This window comes from Gobio gobio (genome assembly GCF_949357685.1).
Source record: "Gobio gobio genome assembly, chromosome: 2".
NCBI classification, from domain to species: Eukaryota; Metazoa; Chordata; class Actinopteri; order Cypriniformes; family Gobionidae; genus Gobio; species Gobio gobio.
In genome coordinates this window covers 53,021,885-53,041,499 of record NC_137098.1, presented here as the reverse complement: position 1 = coordinate 53,041,499, position 19,615 = coordinate 53,021,885, and the positions used below count along the sequence as shown (strand labels likewise).

General features: G+C 38.5%; 1 protein-coding gene across 3 annotated transcripts in view; it reads left to right on the top strand.

Moving 5' to 3' along the window:
- svep1 (sushi, von Willebrand factor type A, EGF and pentraxin domain containing 1) overlaps positions 1–19,615 on the top strand; it is an 84,382-nt gene that overhangs the window by 11,853 nt on the left and 52,914 nt on the right. For all 3 annotated transcript variants that reach the window (XM_079810840.1, XM_079810841.1, XM_079810839.1), the window contains exons 2-3: positions 11,323–11,578; positions 14,531–14,707. In XM_079810840.1, coding sequence (XP_079666966.1) covers positions 11,323–11,578; positions 14,531–14,707 — 433 coding nt within the window. The remainder of the gene's footprint in view (positions 1–11,322; positions 11,579–14,530; positions 14,708–19,615) is intronic.

Here is a 19,615-nt window from a genome sequence, read left to right as displayed (position 1 = left end):
CTTTTAGTCTGCCCTAAGATTATTCCCACTATTAACCACAACTTTCAACTCCAGGAGTGCCCTATTCCACACCCTGAGATCTACACACGCAAATGCACTTTGGAACATTTATACACTGCAAAATGCTTCGACACAGTGATTAGTGGTAACTGAACGCTGGAGTAAGTCAAATATAGAGCAGTGGGGGTGTTCTCAGTCTGACTGCACCACCAGGAACACCAGCACAGTCTACACCACTGCCAAGAAATGCATGATATTATTGAGAGAAAAAGAGAAGAAAATAATAGACTAAAGACAGAGTTGCTGTTTATTTTAGCACTATTAATGGCCTCATACGATGAGGTAATTTCTGTCACAATGCAAGAGGTCACATTCTTTCTCTGAAGCATGTGAAGATAAAAGCATGCTTTTTTTCTACCAGCTGCATACATGCACCACCAAGGGAGCGTAACATATGTGGAGGCCCACTTCATCATCCAGAATCACCTGCAATTCCCAGATGTTATTTTTGTTTTAGGAGACCACTGTGGCTTTGGGAGTCATAAATGGCAACAGGTGAAGTCTGACAATGAGTGTGGATCCAGGAATTTTGCCTTCATAAGATACAAAATAGGTTTCATAGGGTAGGGCGGGCCAGTGGTCAATTTTGTTGGCACAGGACTCAGTCTGGAGTGAAATATATACATGGGAATTACAGTTACAAGTTGGAAAAGATCACCCTCAGTGTAATCTGTCAAAACTGACAACCTTTAGATTTTTCCATCAATAATGGAAAATCTTCAGTTAACGCAACCTCTGATTACTATTAATATATATAGAAAGAGAGAATATATAGAATGAAGAGTTCAGATCCGTCAAACATTAGATAATGATATTGAGCGAGTGCTCTCCGCACAGAATACGTTCAGAAACCGCTAAATGCCACTTCCCTTTGTCAGCAACCAATTTTTTTGGTCCAAAGAAACCAATCAGAAGACGTGAATCAAATCATTTTTATCATGTTTTGTCCATCGTTATAGTGGCAATGACAGGATTTCGCAAGTAGCAAGTAAACACAACGGTGTTCCTTGTACTGCTGTAAAACTCTGACAGAAGCGGATGCGTCAGTTGCAACCATTTTTTTCAAGTCTATGCAACACATCTCCCCCTACTGTGTGGATCAGTTTCTTCATTGTTACATTTTGAATTCTGCTTTTATCATTTGCAATGTTTCCAGTTGCATCTTTAGTGATTTCACAACTATTTACTGTCTTGTTGTCCAAAGAGGTGGACTTAGTTTTTTGCTCAAAAAAAGCACACATGGACTTAGCTGGTTTTGCATCTTGAGAGAAAAAGAGAGAGAGTATGAGGGTATGTTTACACAACACCGTTTGTAACTTAAAGCGGAAAACATGCCTTTTGACCGTTCATTTGCACGATAATGGCATTTTGGGGGCCTGAAAACACAAGTTTTTGAAAACGGGATTCAAAGTGAAAGGTTTTGAAAACGATGCCTTTAACATCTCCATGTAAACAACAAAAAGGTGAATTTGTGCATTTTGCGAATGCTTATTACATGTTCTCGCATACGTATTATGTGTTAGTGGGGTGTTTCTTGACAAAGTGACATCACCAACTGGCCTGTCATGCATAATACAGCCTTTTTAATCATTTTTGCAGATTTATGTGAACAGGGATCGTTTTGACAATGCTATCATCTGTTTTTAGTGCATACTTTTCGTGTAAACATACCCTTGAAGACAAAAACAACAACAACAACTGCGGTAAATGCCTCAATCAACACAGAAATTGAAAAAATCTTACTTATTTTACTGAATTTGAATGGATGTGCTAACAATTTTCACTAAAACATAGTTGAACCACTCTGTTACAGTACAGATCATGGTGATACCATGTACAGATCAGACATAGCTCAGTTTTGACTAAACAATAAGTTACTGCGTTTTAGAAATGACATCAAAAGTAGAAGTTGGGCGGCAGTGGCTCAGTGGTTCATGTAGGTTGTCTATAAACTGGAAGGTTGGTGGTTCAATCCCCGGTTCCACCTGACCAAGTGCCGAGGTGTCCATGAGCAAGACTCACCTAACCCCCGACGAGCTGGATGGCGCCTTGCATGGCTGATACCGCCATCGGTGTATGAATGAGTGTATGAATGGGTGAATGTGAGGCAAATGTAAAAAAAGCGCTTTGGATGGCCGTAGATCTGTTAAAAAGCGCTATATAAATGCAGTCCATTTAGAACTAGAAGTTGGTCACAAATGTACATTTTAGGGCTGTACGATTAATCGAAAAATAATCGAAACCGACATTCAGAACCTCTAACCGACGTATTTTTCCCATGTCGGTCATTTCGGTTTTCACGTGACTACGCCCCGTCAGTCACATCAAGTGCAGTTTGAAGGCACACAGAGAGATGCAGGAGCAGTTATCTGTGTTTATAGATACCCAGAATCACTATAGTAACTGCATGTTTTACACAGTTTATACAGGTCAGTTAATTGCTGTTCTTATAGCCTACGCGGACACACACACACACACACACACACACACAGAGAGAGACGGCGCGCAAGCCCCGAAGCCGCTTTCACTTTCGTGCTCATAAAGTTTGTCAAGTAAATGCGTTTAAAGGCTTGCCAGTTTCAACATTTAAAGCGATTGTGAACTATTCAAAAACAACAATACGGAAAACTTCTCCGTTCAGTGCTCAGCTTTTTTCAGTGACACAGAGCCGAGCCGTGTCGCGTCTCTGAAAACGCGCGCGCCCTGAAGGCAGACCTCTTTCACCTGCGTCCTCACAAAGCTTTGTCATTTGTATGTGGTTTAAGCCCTGCCAGTTTGAAAATTAAAGCGAGTTTCGACCATCAGATGTGTATTATGTTGAACTAATGCCTGATATATTTTGACAAACGAACACTCAGACATAAGCTGTGACTAAAGTAAAGTCACTAAAGTAGCTTAGAAACTCAACCGTTATAGGCATACATTTTAATACCTTTGAAGTAAGTACAAACCACAGCTTCATAATGAATAGAGACAGTAAGAGTAATTCACACACACAATCACTCTCTCATTAATGCATTCAAATAAATGTAATGTAGGCCTACAGTGTTAATTTATCTGTATCTGATGTACAACAAACAGAAATCTGCTCCATAGACAATAACTGCTGAAAGTCAACCGTTTCCTTCAAGTATTTTAAAATCACAATGCACTTTTTCATTAGAAAAAGAAATTCCACCTTTAATAGTAGAAAATATTTACAGTACAAACCTTATCAGTGAACTTACTCAAAAACCTTATGAGGGCAAAAAAAAAAAAGCTAAATAATCGTTCATTAATCGTAATCGAGGTCAAATGTTCAATTAATCAAGGTTTTTATTTTTGGTCAAATCGTTACAGCCCTAGTACATTTACACATAAACTGAGCAACAATTGTAACTTTCAGACACCATATTTATTGTGTCAGTGTCACGTAATGGAACGCACAGGATTGTGGGATATCAAAGGCAGCAAAGGATCCATCTAGGCTGCCTTTAAGAAAATCGATCAGATGAAGGCATCTCAAGTCAGGATGTGACGTGATCATTGGATTCAGTCAGTGTTTCGGAAATGCCTTTTTGCCTTCCTACTTTTCAGCTTTCAGACACAGCCTAAATTTGTAAAGGCAATATTACTCTAAAGAATGCAAAGTTTCAGAAACACTTATCTAAAAGAACTGTAAAATTCCAAAGGCAGAACTTCTTAAAAAGGGCCCTCTTCAAAGGCACCTTGGGACGGTTGCATACAGTTAGTCATACATTTTTTTTTTCTTTAAGACTTCTTTAAGGTTCATATCTTTAAGTCAGTTACATAAAAACGTAGATAGGCCTAATTTGATTCCAAAAAGTAAGATTGCCTAACTGCTAGTGGGTCATACTAGATCTTAAGACAGTCTTAACATAATGGCTATGTTTATTCAACATGTTTGTGACCACACTATGATATGAGGGATAGTAATTGTCAGCTCTGTACAGGCTTTTCAGGAGACTCACTTAAAATACCTTACAGCTAAGGCCACAGTTATGCCCTTTAGAGTTCAAAGCAAAAAAGAAAAGAAAAAGGGGGGTTTCACCCAAAACACTCTAGGTAGCACTTTGTGTGTATTGTGTGTGTCTGCAATTGTGAACATTCACGTATGTGCTTGTATACATGTGTGTTGAGGGGGAGGGGGAGGACATACCACAGAGGAGAAGCCAAGAAAGTGTTGAAATGGATAACAGTTCAGCCTGTCAACAGCAGCACACGGTTTGCTCTCTGAAAATAGATTGCTCACTTTCCCCACTGTGCTATTACTGCCTCCCTCACATTATTGACCTGTGTGCTTCCTAGACGCCGGTCTGGAAAACATCTTACCTAGGTGCTGCTGTGAATTTCTAGATATTTCAGTGACTACATTTACAATGCTTTTAAAGATGAGATCCAATGCAAATGGTTTTAGGATGCATTACAACATGCTGTATTTGGTATTGGTTGTTGCTAAAATTATGCAAAATTAGTTTGGCTCAGAAGTGTAAGTTTTTGATTCTCTCAAGTGTCTCAGATGTGCAATCTGTTTGATACTTTTTTGTTTGATATCAATAGTTAACGCAAAAAAAGAAAATCCAAGCTATAACAACAACAAAACTTATGGTAACAATTTATGGTAGAATTCTCTTTGTAAAATTGTAGCTTAAGGTCTTCCCGAAGTGCAGTAATGATCATGAAGGGAAGGCAATTTTTATGAAGAAAAACATATGTTTCACAATTATGCACAGTGGAGTTACATAAAATCAAAATATGCACTGTTGTTATTCACATGCAACCACGTAGTTATGGGTGTTCTAAATTATAATTTAAGCATTTTCTTCAACCAAAGTATTCTCTCTGGCAAGGGTTTGGGTGGATGGGTTCCACTGCTGGATGATTTCCATCAAAAACCATGAAGAACATGCAGTATGAATTTTATGGGCAATTTATTTAAGATAGAATGAATAATTGAAATATTTTGTTTTCTAAAAAGATTCTTATTATTATGTTTATGCCAGTGTACAGCATATATTTAAAACTGCATCAGTTCCACATCTTCTATAACTCAACTTGCATATAAAAAATTAACCAGACTGTCCTCTCAGTCAAGATCAGTGATATCACTACTCCTCAACCAGGTGTTTTTAATCAGATCCAGCTGTGGATTGAGGAACGCTGACACTCTTCTGCTCTGGGCCCTCAAGGCACTTTTTTTTTTAACTAAACCAAACGTTGGGGAAGCCCAGAACAGAGACAGGATCACTGTAATAGACAGGACAGATTAGAGTTTAACTGTCAGAGAACTCTACTGCTCAGCCTCAGGGCAGAAAACGTCTGTGGCTCAAACCACAGCTCTGGTTTAGCAGGGAAAGGGAAGCAGGAATGATGGACAGTAGGTGTGCTAAACAGAGGACGGGGTCTAAAGGTTCAAAGGATTTGAGGGAAGATGTAGTCTACATGCATTTATATTACGTTTTTGTTTAAAGCAACTTAAAATGTCATTAACGATTATGTGCATTCTCTGGGAATCGTCCCTATCACCTTGCTGTTGCTAGCACCATTCTAGTGAATTTATACATCTTTAATAAATGTTCAGTATGAGGTTCATAACTTGGCATCTAGAATAAGAAAACTAATATCAACTGACAATGTCTGCTGTACTCCACAATAAAGCCAAGGCTTATTTATTGGCTTGTTTATTGATCTTATTAATTTAACTGTTCACCCCTTTGTGTCGGTCTAAAAAAAAAAACATTTAATTACACTGTGGTTTGATTAAGCAATTTACTCAAGTAAATAAGGCTAGATTAAATTGATTTCGGTTAAACCACATTATTTTAACCACATTATTTAGTACACAAAGTAAAAAATAAATAAATGAAAGTGAAAAAAAAAAAAAAAAAAAAAAAAAAAATTATATATATATATATATATATATATATATATATATATATATATATATATATATATATATATATATATATATATATATATATATATATATATATATATATATATATATATATATATATATATATATATATATATATATATATATATATATATATATATATATATATATATATATATATATATATATATATATATATATATATATATATATATATATATATATATATATATATATATATATATATATATATATATATATATATATATATATATATATATATATATATATATATATATATATATATATATATATATATATATATATATATATATATATATATATATATATATATATATATATATATATATATATATATATATATCTATATCCACTAATATCCTGGATCTCCAGTCACCAATTTTTGTTTTAAAGGAACACGCAGACTTTTTGTGACTTTAGCTTATTCACCGTATCCCCCAGAGTTAGATAAGTCCATACATACCACTCTCATCTCCGTGCGTGCCATAACTCTGTCCGCTAGCCTAGCTTAGCACAAAGACTGGAGGTAAACGGCTCCAGCTAACCTACTGTTCAATAAGTGACAAAATAACGCCCACATTTTCCTATTTACATGTTGTGATGTGTATAGTTACATCGTGTACTAAGACCGACGGAAAATTAAAAGTTGCGATTTTCTAGACAGATGAAAAGTTGTGATTTTCTAAATGTTGTGAAAATGTTGGCGTTATTTTGTCACTTACTGAGCAGCTGGAGCCGTTTACCTCCAGTCTTTGTGCTAAGCTAGGCTACCAGTGTGTGCGTCAGACAGAGTTATGGCACACACGGATATGAGAATGGTACGTATGGACTTATCTAACTCTGGGGGATATGGTGAATAAGCTAAAGTCCCAAAAAGTTGGCGTGTTCCTTTAAAATCATGTTGTCCTAATTGTTTTTAGTTTTTAGTTTTTTTCTTCTCCATAGACATCTATTTGGTGGCTTGTGGCTATTATGTAATTTACCTCTTTGTCATCTTGCAGACCAAGAGTCTGGTTATATTAATGAGGCTTGTTTGGTTTCACAAGCATTTACTCCTATCATTCAAATTACAGGGAATGTCACAATACATTTCATAAAAAGCACTTTTAGTCTCCATTCTGGCATGAAGATCCAAAATAATCTAATTTAACAGACCAACTCCAGACTCTTTTTGCTCTTGCCTAACTTTTTTCTTGCATTGAGTTCCTAGTACATGGCTGGCAGCATCAAAGGACCAGAAAGACCAAATTTGCCATTGCATTATATGAAATATTGTCAAGGCCATCTCTCTTTTAAAAATGATTTCCTCTGTGTCTCACTATCCTCAGCTTGATAAATGGTGTTTTGACAGGAACCAACTACCCATACTCCACAAACCCTGTGTCCCAGTGTTTTATCCACACCAATTATGCCCCCTTTATTCAAACTCCATCCATCCACACACACTTACACATACTCTTCAATTCACTTCACAGACAGAGAGGACTGTAATAAGGACCTAGGGACTTCCAGCAGTCAGTAGATGTATAGGCCTACCCCATCCATTACTCCAACGCTCTCTGCTCCTATCCTTGTAAATGAGGTGTAGCTGGCCGAGTGTGTCTGACATGTTGAGGAAATTAAATCAATTGAAATCACTCAAGGAGAACTAAAGGAGAACATACTAGCGCACAGTGGGAGGCATATCAATTTCAGGCATGCAACGGGAGTCTCCCATGTGCAAAATCAAACTGTGGTTTATATCTAGGGTTTCAACAGCTCAGATTTGCAGAGCAAAATGTTTACCCTCAAATGTTTTTTTACAGGATTTATTGCAGACTTGGGGGAAAATATCTAGTAATTGCACAGTGAGCGGTTTCTACTGCCCAGGACTATGGCTTGAAATGGTTGGGTCCATCTAGTGGGCTTGTTTTTGCCTTGTAGGTTCATGCTGCTGGTATTCTTTGCCACTGGAACCATAACATGTCAAAACAGCTCAGACCTCCAACCAAGCAAATGAATGCACTCAGGACACGTTTACTCTATTCTGGAATGCTTCAGATGGAGATATACCTCCTCAACCACCCTATTTTGTCATTTTGATTTGCTGCTCTATTCCACTGATCTCATCAAACTGCAATAACACTGGGAAACATCCCAGCGCTTAGTTATGAACATTGTGTTCTTGTTGGAGACTGCTGACCTTAGATCAGTTTTATAACATGGTAAGGTGTCTGTGAGGTTTTGAAATAGAATACCGTGGTGTGATGATCATGGTCCACTAAGCATGGCCATTAACCCAATACAGGAACTGAACAGAGGATTATGTCTACATTGGCAGTTGTAAAAGACTCACTGATCAAAGAAAGTGAGATTCTGTGCAGACGTGTGGACTCCAACATGGAGATTGCTAGATTATTTGCTCATATCCAAGTCACAGAAACTTAAATGTGAACAATAACATTATGATTTACGAAAAACAAGGTGCCATTAATAAAGATTTTTTTGCTGTTCCATTTAAGTACTCAAATGAACCTGAATGATCCCTACATATGTCACCATCAGTTCCAGAGCCATGTATGAAACTAGTCCCTAGAATGTCATATAGCCCACTAAATGAGAAAGGAGTGAACGAAAATGACTGAGCCGCAATGATGTAAATATTGTGTGCCAAAGAGGGCAATTTCATACATTATGCGCATTCTCCTAGTTGTTGTGCACTTCTTATTGCAGTTGCATTTACAAAAATGAATGACCAAGTGCACTATATAATCTCCACTACAGTTTTGGACACCACTACAAATGGCTGACACCTGAAATAGTGCACTATTTAAGGAGGTGCGTGCAAATTCGGACACAGCTCAGGGTTTTGTCACTAGATAAATTAATTGATTAAAAACAGTAATATTGTGAAATATTATTAAAATCCATTTCTATTTTTTTTATATACATATATTTTATAACGTAACTTATTCCTGTGATGGCAAAGCTGAATTTTCAGCAGCCATTACGTCAGTCTTCAGTGACACGATTCTTCAGAAATCATTCTAATATGCTGATTTCTAAAGTAACATTTCTTCAGGATTCTTTGATGAAGCATTCATTTGAAATATATTTTTTTGTAACAACTTATTTACTGTATATTCATCCTTGCTGAATAAAGTATTAACTTCTTTCAAAACATCTTACTGACCCAAAACTGTTGAACTGCAGTTATATTTAAAAAGTAGATAGACAATCTCACAGAAAGTCTCTGGATTTTCTCTTATCACTGACAGCAGAGACTCATAGGCTGCTGGGGCTCCTCTTCTAATGCCTAAAAACATATACACATGTTAGTACTTAGATTATGCTAAGTGAGACTGCCAAAATTATACAGTGTGGCACGTTCAAAGACATCCATATGACAAAGCAAGATTAATCATATTAATCATATTAAACACCCACATATTCAGACATGCATGGCATACAAACACACAGCTAAGGCTTGATCTTTCACTATACATACAACATAAGGTCCACACTGCAGCTTATTCTGCCCGAGGGCCGCTTGTCTAGACAGGAAAAGGTGTCTGACTGACATGTAAAGTGACCAACCACAGTTCGTCTTATTTTCACATGCTATTTAAGACAAGAAATAGTCTATACTACATATTAGACTGGCACAAACAATTATAGACAACACCAAAAAATCGATGATAATGTGCATACTTTGTAATTTTGCCTGTACTAAGTGCACATTGTATCAACCAAGTAGCTTGTAAACACAACTTTGTTTCCAGACGGTCTGATAAAAACCCCTGTGTTCTTACTCCCAGAAGTTGTGTAAAGTCAGCCTTCACATCAAAGCTTAGCAGACAAATAGTTTCCAGCAACATGCGTGAGACGGTCAGCAACAGACTGTGTACCGTCTGAGGCTGAGACTACTTTAAAGGTGAACCTCAGTTCTTACAAAGTGTCATATTAGGCTGCCAATCGACTCAAGTGACTAGCATATGTAAACTATTAAAAACATTGAGTAGAGAAACTTGGTCACTAGGAATGAAACAAACAGCTTTTTATATACTCATAATGCTGTGATTGCCTAAACTACTTGTCACAAACTGCCATTTAACTGAGCTAATCAGATTAGCCACTAATGTAAACGATTAACCACTACTGCTTTGATGGGGGACAAGATGTGTGTGTGTGTTTGTCTATAAAAATCAAGTGGGTTTATAATGTAGGAGTGACTGAAGTAGTGTGTAATTCTGTGGGTGCAAACACAGTATATGTGGTTGCTAATAAATTTGTCAAATTACACATCTCAGAGCGCCAGTAGCTGTTTTCTTTCTCCTATTTCTGTGATCTCCGACAGTGGTGTCTACCCTCCTCTAATGATGTGCAGACATGTTTGTGTACCATGACCACCTCTGACTCATATCTAAAACCCCTTACGCCTTCAGTGCCTTTGAGCTGCCGCCCCATAAACGGCCACAATCACACCCTGTTTTAGCCCATGGACCTACTCCCTTGGGGCCTGACCACAGTGACATCACTGTGGTGACAATCAGCAGCATCTGTATATTTGTGTCTAGGTCTGTTAGAGAGAGAAAGACTGATGCATAGGAGATTCCGGATTTGAGGTGTGTGATTGTATCCCTATGTGTGTAAAACTGGATGTATGTCAGGCTCCAGGCTTTGTAATAACTGTTGCTGTCTGAAATGCTTGAACCGCAGCCAATTAGACATTAAAGCGCAAAGCTGCTCTGTTTTCAAGCAGTCCTTGAATTGGCCTTGTCTACTGACTTTCACAAGCCCCTCTTCTCTCTCTGTCTGAAGCAACATGACAGTAAATTGTGCTCCACTTAAAGCAGCCTTAGAGAAAATTAAGAGATTTTCTCTCTGTTCCTCAACCAAGACTCCTAATTAGATATGTTTAGACATTCAAAAGTTGAGCAAACAAATATAAGTGCTTGTGAGTGTAGCTATGTTTGCTAAAGAGAACATTTTCTGCTATTTTGGTGTTTTTTGTGACGCCAGTGTGTTACAGGTAGAAAGCATTTTTCTGATAGGAGATTTTTGGATGTATAGGAGGGGCTGCTTTAGGAAAAGTAAAAAAATTTAAACTGTCATCATCTATTTTTCCTATTTAAAGTCGCCATGAAATGGAAGTTGAGGAAGTTTTCTGCCTTATTGTGTGACATATATCCAAGTGAAACGGCTTCTCGAACAAGAAAAAATGTAGGACGGACTTGATTTTGTCCATCAAGAATTGATTTGATCATTGTGTAACTTGCCACTGCAGTGGTGTCATGAGTGATAGCAGGTACACATAATATTTAACTTTGTCTTTTAACTCACAGCAAATCCTGAAGCACTCACGGGAAAACGCCACGAAGGTGATCTTCCTTATCACTGATGGTTACTCAAACGGCGGTGACCCGCGGCCGGTGGCGACAGCGCTGAGGGAGAGAGGCGTGGAGATTTTCACCCTGGGCATCTGGCAGGGAAACATCCGCGAGCTGCATGACATGGCCTCGCACCCCAAAGATCAGCACTGCTACTTAGTGCACAACTTCGCTGAATTTGAAGCGCTGGCTCGACGCGCCCTTCATGAAGGTGAGCATTCACAATACGCGCTGAAAATGTTAACATAGTCCGCTTTTATTAATTGCGGGTAAACTATTTGTACGTTATCTTGTTTCACGATTCCCACTTCCTTCTTGGTTCATAATTAAACTATCCTTCTAAGTAATCGTTCAACATAGATTTCCCATCTCTTAAAGTAAACCTACATTCCGACGCACGGAAAAAATGCTGCAAGCGGAGTGATACAAACGGTGAAACGGTTGGCTGGAAAGACAGCTAGGCTTAATCCGAAATCCGGTATGGGGGCCATTTCGGATTCAGCCCCGCCCCTAACGTTAGAGACCAGAACCAGAACGAACTGTTGGATACTGGCCAATAAAAGAGTGGTGCAGGTATGATGTTACTTTGTAGCTCAAACTTAGCATCGCAATGGTTAACGTTACCCAATAGGACTTTCCCATAGGCTTTTGGATTATGGCAAAAACAAGCTCTGTGATCAACAAAAGTTTATGATACGTACACGTTTGTCCATAAAGATAATTATCACAGATGAACACAACTTTTATTAATTTCGAAGCCTAAATGCAGTCGCCCAGAAGTAAAAAGCTAATAGGCTATAAGCGGACTATACAGGTCCGGTGATTTCACAGTCGCCATCAAATTCGACAACTCTTTCAGTTTTTATCTCACAACATTTTCCTCAGAACGTTTGATTTAGAATAGTTCAGGGGTCTCCAAACTCGGTCCTGGAGGGCCACGCTAATCAGTGTCTTACTTGGGCCTAGTAAGACACTGATTAGCTGGTTCAGGTGTGTTTTTGGGGCTGGAACTAAAGGGGCTGCAAGACAGTGGCCCTCCAGGACTGAGTTTGGAGACCCCTGGAATAGTTTATAAGAGCATAATGAGGCTGTAAAAGCGACCTGAGCTTATTTGGGGTGATGACAATCTCCTTGACAGCCTCTTTAGTCCCATTTAGCCACTTGTTAGCAACCGCCTTTTTCAAGACACTAACCGCTTCAAAAAATCACGAGTGGGGTAATATGGGTGTACTTTCTTTTGTAGAATAAAACGTCTTGTGGTTGTGTTCACCACAGACCTTATTTCAACTATTTCACCAAAACCCTGTTCAAAAAACCCATTGACTGGAAGCGCTAAAATGCTAACTCGCTTCAGCGTTTTGACCTACAAAGTGATGTCATACCTGAACCATATTGATTGGTTACAGCATAGATCTAGATCTCTCGTGCGCGCTGCTGGCCAATGGAGGTCGACGTCCGCACCTGGCGGCCATCTTGTCACAGGCAGCTCGCTCCCTCGTAACATTGTTTTCGTGGGTGCTTGCACTTTTAAAATATATAACCATAACTTGCTAAAATTTCTACCGATTTTCAAACTGTTTGGTTTGTTATAAACTTCAGAGATGTAGTTATGACACTGCAATGAAAAATTATTCATAATTTGTTCAAGCATCCATAATTATAGCCACGTTAATAACGTTTGTAAGAAACCAAACCATTTGTAAATCCGTCAAGATTTCAGAGAGATAAGAGTATTTGTGTTCATGCAGATCATCAGGTACCACAGAGCCCTGCCTGTGACAAGATGGCCGCCGGTGATGACGTTAGAGACTCCGCCGTAAGACATCTAGCCTTTATTATGGATATCTATGGGTTACAGCACCACCAGCACAAAGCAATAACTGTTTGTCAATCTGTGAAGAGTCGGCTTTTGAAGCATTCAGAAACTTATGGGGAAAAAAATGAAGAATTAAAAACACAGTCATCATCAGTTAACAGGTGTACTGTCGCTGTTCAACATTTTACCTCAGGTATTTAAACTAAACCAAGCTTCAAGGTTTCTGCGACTGTAAACACGAGGCATTTTATTTTATTAACGCTTTTTTTCTGTTGTTACATAACTCATGGTAACATTTTAGCACCGCTGGGTTTCATACTATATTACTTTGGCACAACTATCAAAAGTGTAGCTAAAACACCTGCCAAAATTAAAAATGTAAACCATAAAGCAGGGCTTTAACCAATGGGTAAGTGTGCAAAGGTACCCTATAATGCTGTCTTATATAAAATCTTTATATAAATCTAATCTTAAATAATATTTACCATGGTAACCGAACCATAGTTTTCACTTAATACTATAGTTATCATGACAAATTAAAATGGCATTCAAAACTTTATTTGGATGTCAGTGTGACTAATACCAAACTGTTTTACCGTTGTAGTAGTAATTATTTTAGTAGCAGTGATATTTAAACAGAAACTATGGTTACCATGGTGAATGTTTGTAAAGTCAAACTGAAGGCCAATCCATCTCGTTTTTCCTGAGCCTGACAAATATGAGCCCTTGTTAATCCCAGTGTAAAAGAAAACTGGTACGAAAATAATTCAGTGTTATTATTTCCTTTGGCTGTCTGGCTATAGCAGATTCTTCTTATCACAGAGCTCTGAGCTCAGTTAGCCACATGAACTCAAAAGACTCCTTTCTTCACAATGATATCACCCACCTACGCTGAACCCAGAGAGATATAAAAACAAAGAACCCCTCTGGATCGTAACAGATAACTTGTTAGCTTTTGGGCAAGGGCAGGACTAAAGCTGTGGCATCGTTTGTTCTCACCTCCCGTTGAGATATAATGTCTGTCGTATCCTTTGTCCAAGATTGTGCAGGCTCCTCCAGCTGCATAGCCTGTCTGTGTATGCCAACATCTGGAGCAGTGCATTTGTTTGTATTTAGGGAGACAAAATGCTCCTGCCAAAGTGAAGGTTTTTATAGTTAGTAATGCAGAAGATGCCAATATTGAAACACATGCTCACTTTTCCAGAGCAGCTTGGACTTCAGTTAGACTGGTAGGATTGGATGAATTGTGAGCCCAAAAGGATTTTTTTAAGCTAATAAATTATTGGGAAAAAAATTGCATCAGAGAACAGTGCAAAGTCTAATATTCAATGCAATTTTCTCTTCCAGATCTACCAACTGGAAGTTATATTCAGGAAGATCCGGCCCAGTGTTCATCATTGTGTGAAGAGGAAAAGAACTGTTGTGACATAATGGCCAGCTGTAAATGCGGTACACACACAGGACAGTACGACTGTGTGTGCGAGAGGGGATACTACGGAAAAGGACTTCAACATGAGTGCACAGGTAAGGTTTGTGACTCGTGAGTGTGACCTGTATGCAAAGTGTGAGGGAGGGGGGGGGGGGGTCAGTTTAAAAGCTTTGAAGAAATGGATTGAGTTCCTAGAAACAAGTCAATTTTATTACTCAATAAATTTGCTTGGGGATGTATAAGGCTGAAATGTGAACGTAATGCCAATTCCTCTCCTGAAATGAAGTACAAGAAACACTTCCACCAAATATCCATAGTGACAGAGAAAACAGCATACAAATAGATGGGACAATGAAGCGGGATGCCAAAGTGGTGCTTTAGCTCCCATTTTGCTTTCATAACAAAACCATAAACATGATTTAAAACATTCACAATCATCTCGTTGTGTACTGCAGTATACCACATAATATGCTATGTCAACACTTTTTTGCAGTTTACCTAACTTCATCTTAATCTGGCAACCCCCATTTTTTTGCCCACCTCATAAAACTGCTTGAAGAAAAAGCAATGCTTCATTTAAATGAAGATCTATTTTTGTTTACGTTCATGAAGTGCGGTCCTGTTAAAGCTATCTTTCATGCTGTGGTAAAAACGAGCTCATATTGAGACCGTTCTAAAATAATCAAACTGACTAATTAAACTGAGGAATGAGGTGACAGGGAAGTGTTAGATGTACAAACACAGGGTGAACTGCAGATTTTATGTGATGGAGGGCTAACCTTTCAACAGATGTTTTTATTGCTCACTTGCTTTCCCACTTTGTAGCGGTATCTCAGCAGAGACACTCAATCCCCATGAGTAAATGCCTTGAAGTCTATTATAATAAATCTTATTTTTAAGTCTTTATATTAAACAGACATAACTCAGGAAATTAATCTGGTCTTTTGAGAAATAGCTTTGGAATAGTGAGAATTGTTGCTCACAAATGTCTTCGACTAAAAGTGTTCTTACTGTAATTGATTAGATTTTTCAAAGCTATTATAGCTTAAAGGGTTACTTCAGCGATTTAGCATTAAGCTTTGTATCAGTAGAAACCCGGTAGTATATTCCGGTAGTAGTATATTCCATAAAGTTTAGCTTCAATATGCGATCTGAAAACGTGCCAGACTTGACACACGCTGAGAATGAGTGCGGAGCTTACCTCAGCTCTGCTTAGCTCTTCTCTCGTGATGAATGAAATCTGACTCCTGCTGCATCTGTGCCGTGACTTTCGTTCGGCTCACTCACACGTTATTGAAAAGACACGTTCAGTTTTTAATTGTAGTGTTTATTCTCTAACTGAAAAATATTATTGTATTATTATGAAGATCAAAACGACGGTGGGGCGGTGTAGGGAGTGGCCTCGTAGGGCAGCGAAGCAAGTGCATTCTGGGAGTTGTTGTCTTTCATCCACATGAGACAAAAATACATGTCTTTAAAATGTCTTTTCTCAGTCTAGAAGGCACCAAATTCAAAAATAATTTCACATTTCTTCTGCATAAATGACCCAGTTTAAATACACATCATTCGTCTTCCCAGCACTGAAGTACCCCTTTAATCAACCCATCTCACTACAAACTAGTTTTACAATGCTGTAAATAATAATAACAATAAAAAAAAAGATTGTCTGCCTGACTGTAATGAATAATGCTGCTTAATCTGCGGTGCTGTTTTGGGGAATTGGGGCCGGATTTATGAAACATTCTTGCGTATAAAATTCTGCTTAAAGGGTCACTTCAGTGATTTAGCATTTAGATTTGTATCAGTAGAAACCCCTTAGTATATTTTAATTATGGTACTTTCCCCCCTCATATCCCCCTGAGAAATGAGAATTATGCAGTTTATTTCTGGAAAAAAATCCTTGACGCAAATATCGTCATTTTGCGTCATTGGAGGATTTTTTGGCCAGAGGCTAAAAACTACAGCCAGTAGAGGGAGCTGTTCCGCATGTTTTCCACCCGCCCACAGGGGAGAGATCTCACACACAGAATGTAAATGCGCTCGGCTCGGCCTTGGGCATTCATAACGGAGCGATGCAGAGCAAAGTGAGTGTTTCAACTTTTCAATGAATTCCTATGAAAGTTTAGCTTTACATATGCGATCAGAAAACGCGCTAGACTGGACACACGCTGAGAATGACTGTCGCGCTTACCTCAGCTGTGCTCAGATCTTACTTCGCTCTCGTGATGAATGAAATCTGTCTCCTGCTGCGTTTGTCCTGTGAATTTCGTTCGGCTCACTCACACTTTATTGAAAAGACACGTTCAGTTTTTAATTGTAATGTTTATTCTCTAGATTCCAGTCTTCAACTGTCCAATTTTGGTGAGCTCGTGCAAATTGTAGCCTCTTTTTCCTATTTGTAGTGGAGATGAGTGGTACCCGGTGGGGTCTTCTGCTGTTGTAGCCCATCCGCCTCAAGGTTGTGCGTGTTGTGGCTTCACAAATGCTTTGCTGCATACCTCGGTTGTAACGAGTGGTTACTTCAGTCAAAGTTGCTCTTCTATCAGCTTGAATCAGTTGGCCCATTCTCCTCTGACCTCTAGCATCAACAAGGCATTTTCGCCCACAGGACTGCCGCATACTGGATGTTTTTCCCTTTTCACACCATTCTTTGTAAACCCTAGAAATGGTTGTGCATGAAAATCCCAGTAACTGAGCAGATTGCGAAATACCCAGACCGGCCCGTCTGGCACCAACAACCATGCCACGCTCAAAATTGCTTAAATCACCTTTCTTTCCCATTCTGACATTCAGTTTGGAGTTCAGGAGATTGTCTTGACCAGGACCACACCCCTAAATGCATTGAAGCAACTGCCATGTGATTGGTTGATTAGATAATTTCATTAATGAGAAATTGAACAGGTGTTCCTAATAATCCTTTAGGTGAGTGTATGGGTGCATTCCATTCGACAGGGTCCCTACGCACTGTTCACTGCTCCCTACTCCCTGAGCACGGTATATCAGCTGAAGTGGACTTCGCTGACAATAATCGCTCATTTGGAACTCCCAACGTCATCAAAGAAAGGCAACGACGGGTGCAGATTACGATATAACATAAATGAATATTGTTATTTACTTTACTTTCAAATTGAAAACCATATAATAAGCATATACAGTTACAAAACACACAGTATAGGCTATCTAAAACAAATAATCAAAACATTGTCCATTAGTTTTATTAGTTTACTTATAACCTGTATTGACTATGAACAGATTTGAAGCTGCACCTGTCATTCAATATGAAAATACTTTGATTTGGTTAACTATAGGCTATTCTTAATGGTCTTTGTAGCGGTCTCATCTCGTGCGCTTTCTTTCCCAAGTGCAGCTGCACAGTAAACATTCCTGAGGTAAATAAAGTCAAATAAAAAACATGACAGCCCTCAGGTGCTTCTCAACACTTTTAATTTGTTTACATATTCATCAAATATAATATACAAATGTAACAGTTATTGCCATAACCATTCATAAATACTCTAGTTTGTATAATAACTATGAATATTCAAATGCATATGTAAACTCCTTAATCGCAGAGCTGTTTAAAAACTCTTCCAACCAATGGCTCTGCACCATCATTAGTTCAGACAGGTGATGCACGCGACGCGCAAAGACATTTGGGTGATTTTCACTCTCTACTTCCTGTGAAGTGATGCATCGATGTTCCCTTCTTCCCTACGCCGTTCGCAGTACCCTTCGTACTGAACATGTTCGCTCCCTTTGGATTGGAATCTCACTTAAGATGGCAGAATACCCTCTGAAGTCCACTTCACAGTCCACTCACGGTCGAATGGAACGCACCCTGTGTGTGCTTCTCATTTTTCCTAATTATTTTGGATGTGATAACAATGGCCATAAACTCAATTGTGAATTGCAATCTCATGTTGTCAGGGCAATAGCATTTCTCACAAGTAGCTTCTGTCTGGATGTTAATTAGCAGCAGAATGCTTTAATTAATGACTGAATACAAACTAATAGCAGGCCAGAAGGGGTTGGCTCTTTCTGTGGAAGCCACCGGAAAAACAAAATGATGGCCAAGATTTTTATGTCTGATGTTGTGGGTGTTGTTTTAATAATGAATGCAATATATAATTCAATAAAATACAAAAGGACAAAAAGCTGACTCTGGTAAGGTCATGTTTTTGAGTCCCAGATATTAGTATTTTTCCGGACGTGTTGTTTTGCTTCTGTGCAGAGAAAATGTATTGCCTGGATCAAATTTGTTCCCACAGGTCAAGTTTTTAATCTTTAGTTGATCTGTAGGGATTTTAAAAAGAAAGATGCTCTTGAGTATCATTAGAATTTACTGGAAAGCCTGCATTGTCTTGATGTCTAAACAGTGTTTAATAACAAGACTAAAGGTCATTTTATCTGAACTGACCTCTTGCCAATATTTCTTGAAAGTAAAACAGGATGAACGGAGACAGAGAAAAGATGAACGACACCATTTGTGAAGATGTGTTTGACTCTAGCATTCCAGTGGTGCTATAATGACCTGACATTTTATCCAGTGTCACATTATGGGTTAACCTAGCCAGTGTAATACATCACCAGACACCATAATGCATCTCAGCTGGTGTGTGACAAGGACCGGTTGTCAGATGTCAAAGGTCAAGGCTAGTTGAAGAAGAGACACTGTTTTATTTCCTTAAATCGGGGCTCGTAAATATTTACCTTTAGCAGAACGCCCCAGATTCCGCATGCAAGCCCCTAGACAAACATAAATCTATCCAAGGAAAAAAAAAAACTTCCAGAAAAGAGGAAAGTAGAAGGAATCTGGGAAATGTTGGCTAGGTACTGTTTAAGGAAATGTTGCAATCGTGTTTTTTGTGTTTGACCTCCTCCTGCTCCCTCTGTCTATTTCCCCCTCCTCTTCACCCCCTGCAGCCCTGTGACCAAAAACACCCCCATGTGGTCTCTAGAGTCAATAAAAATGTACTCTCGCTAGATTTAGTTTCTGTAAAGCA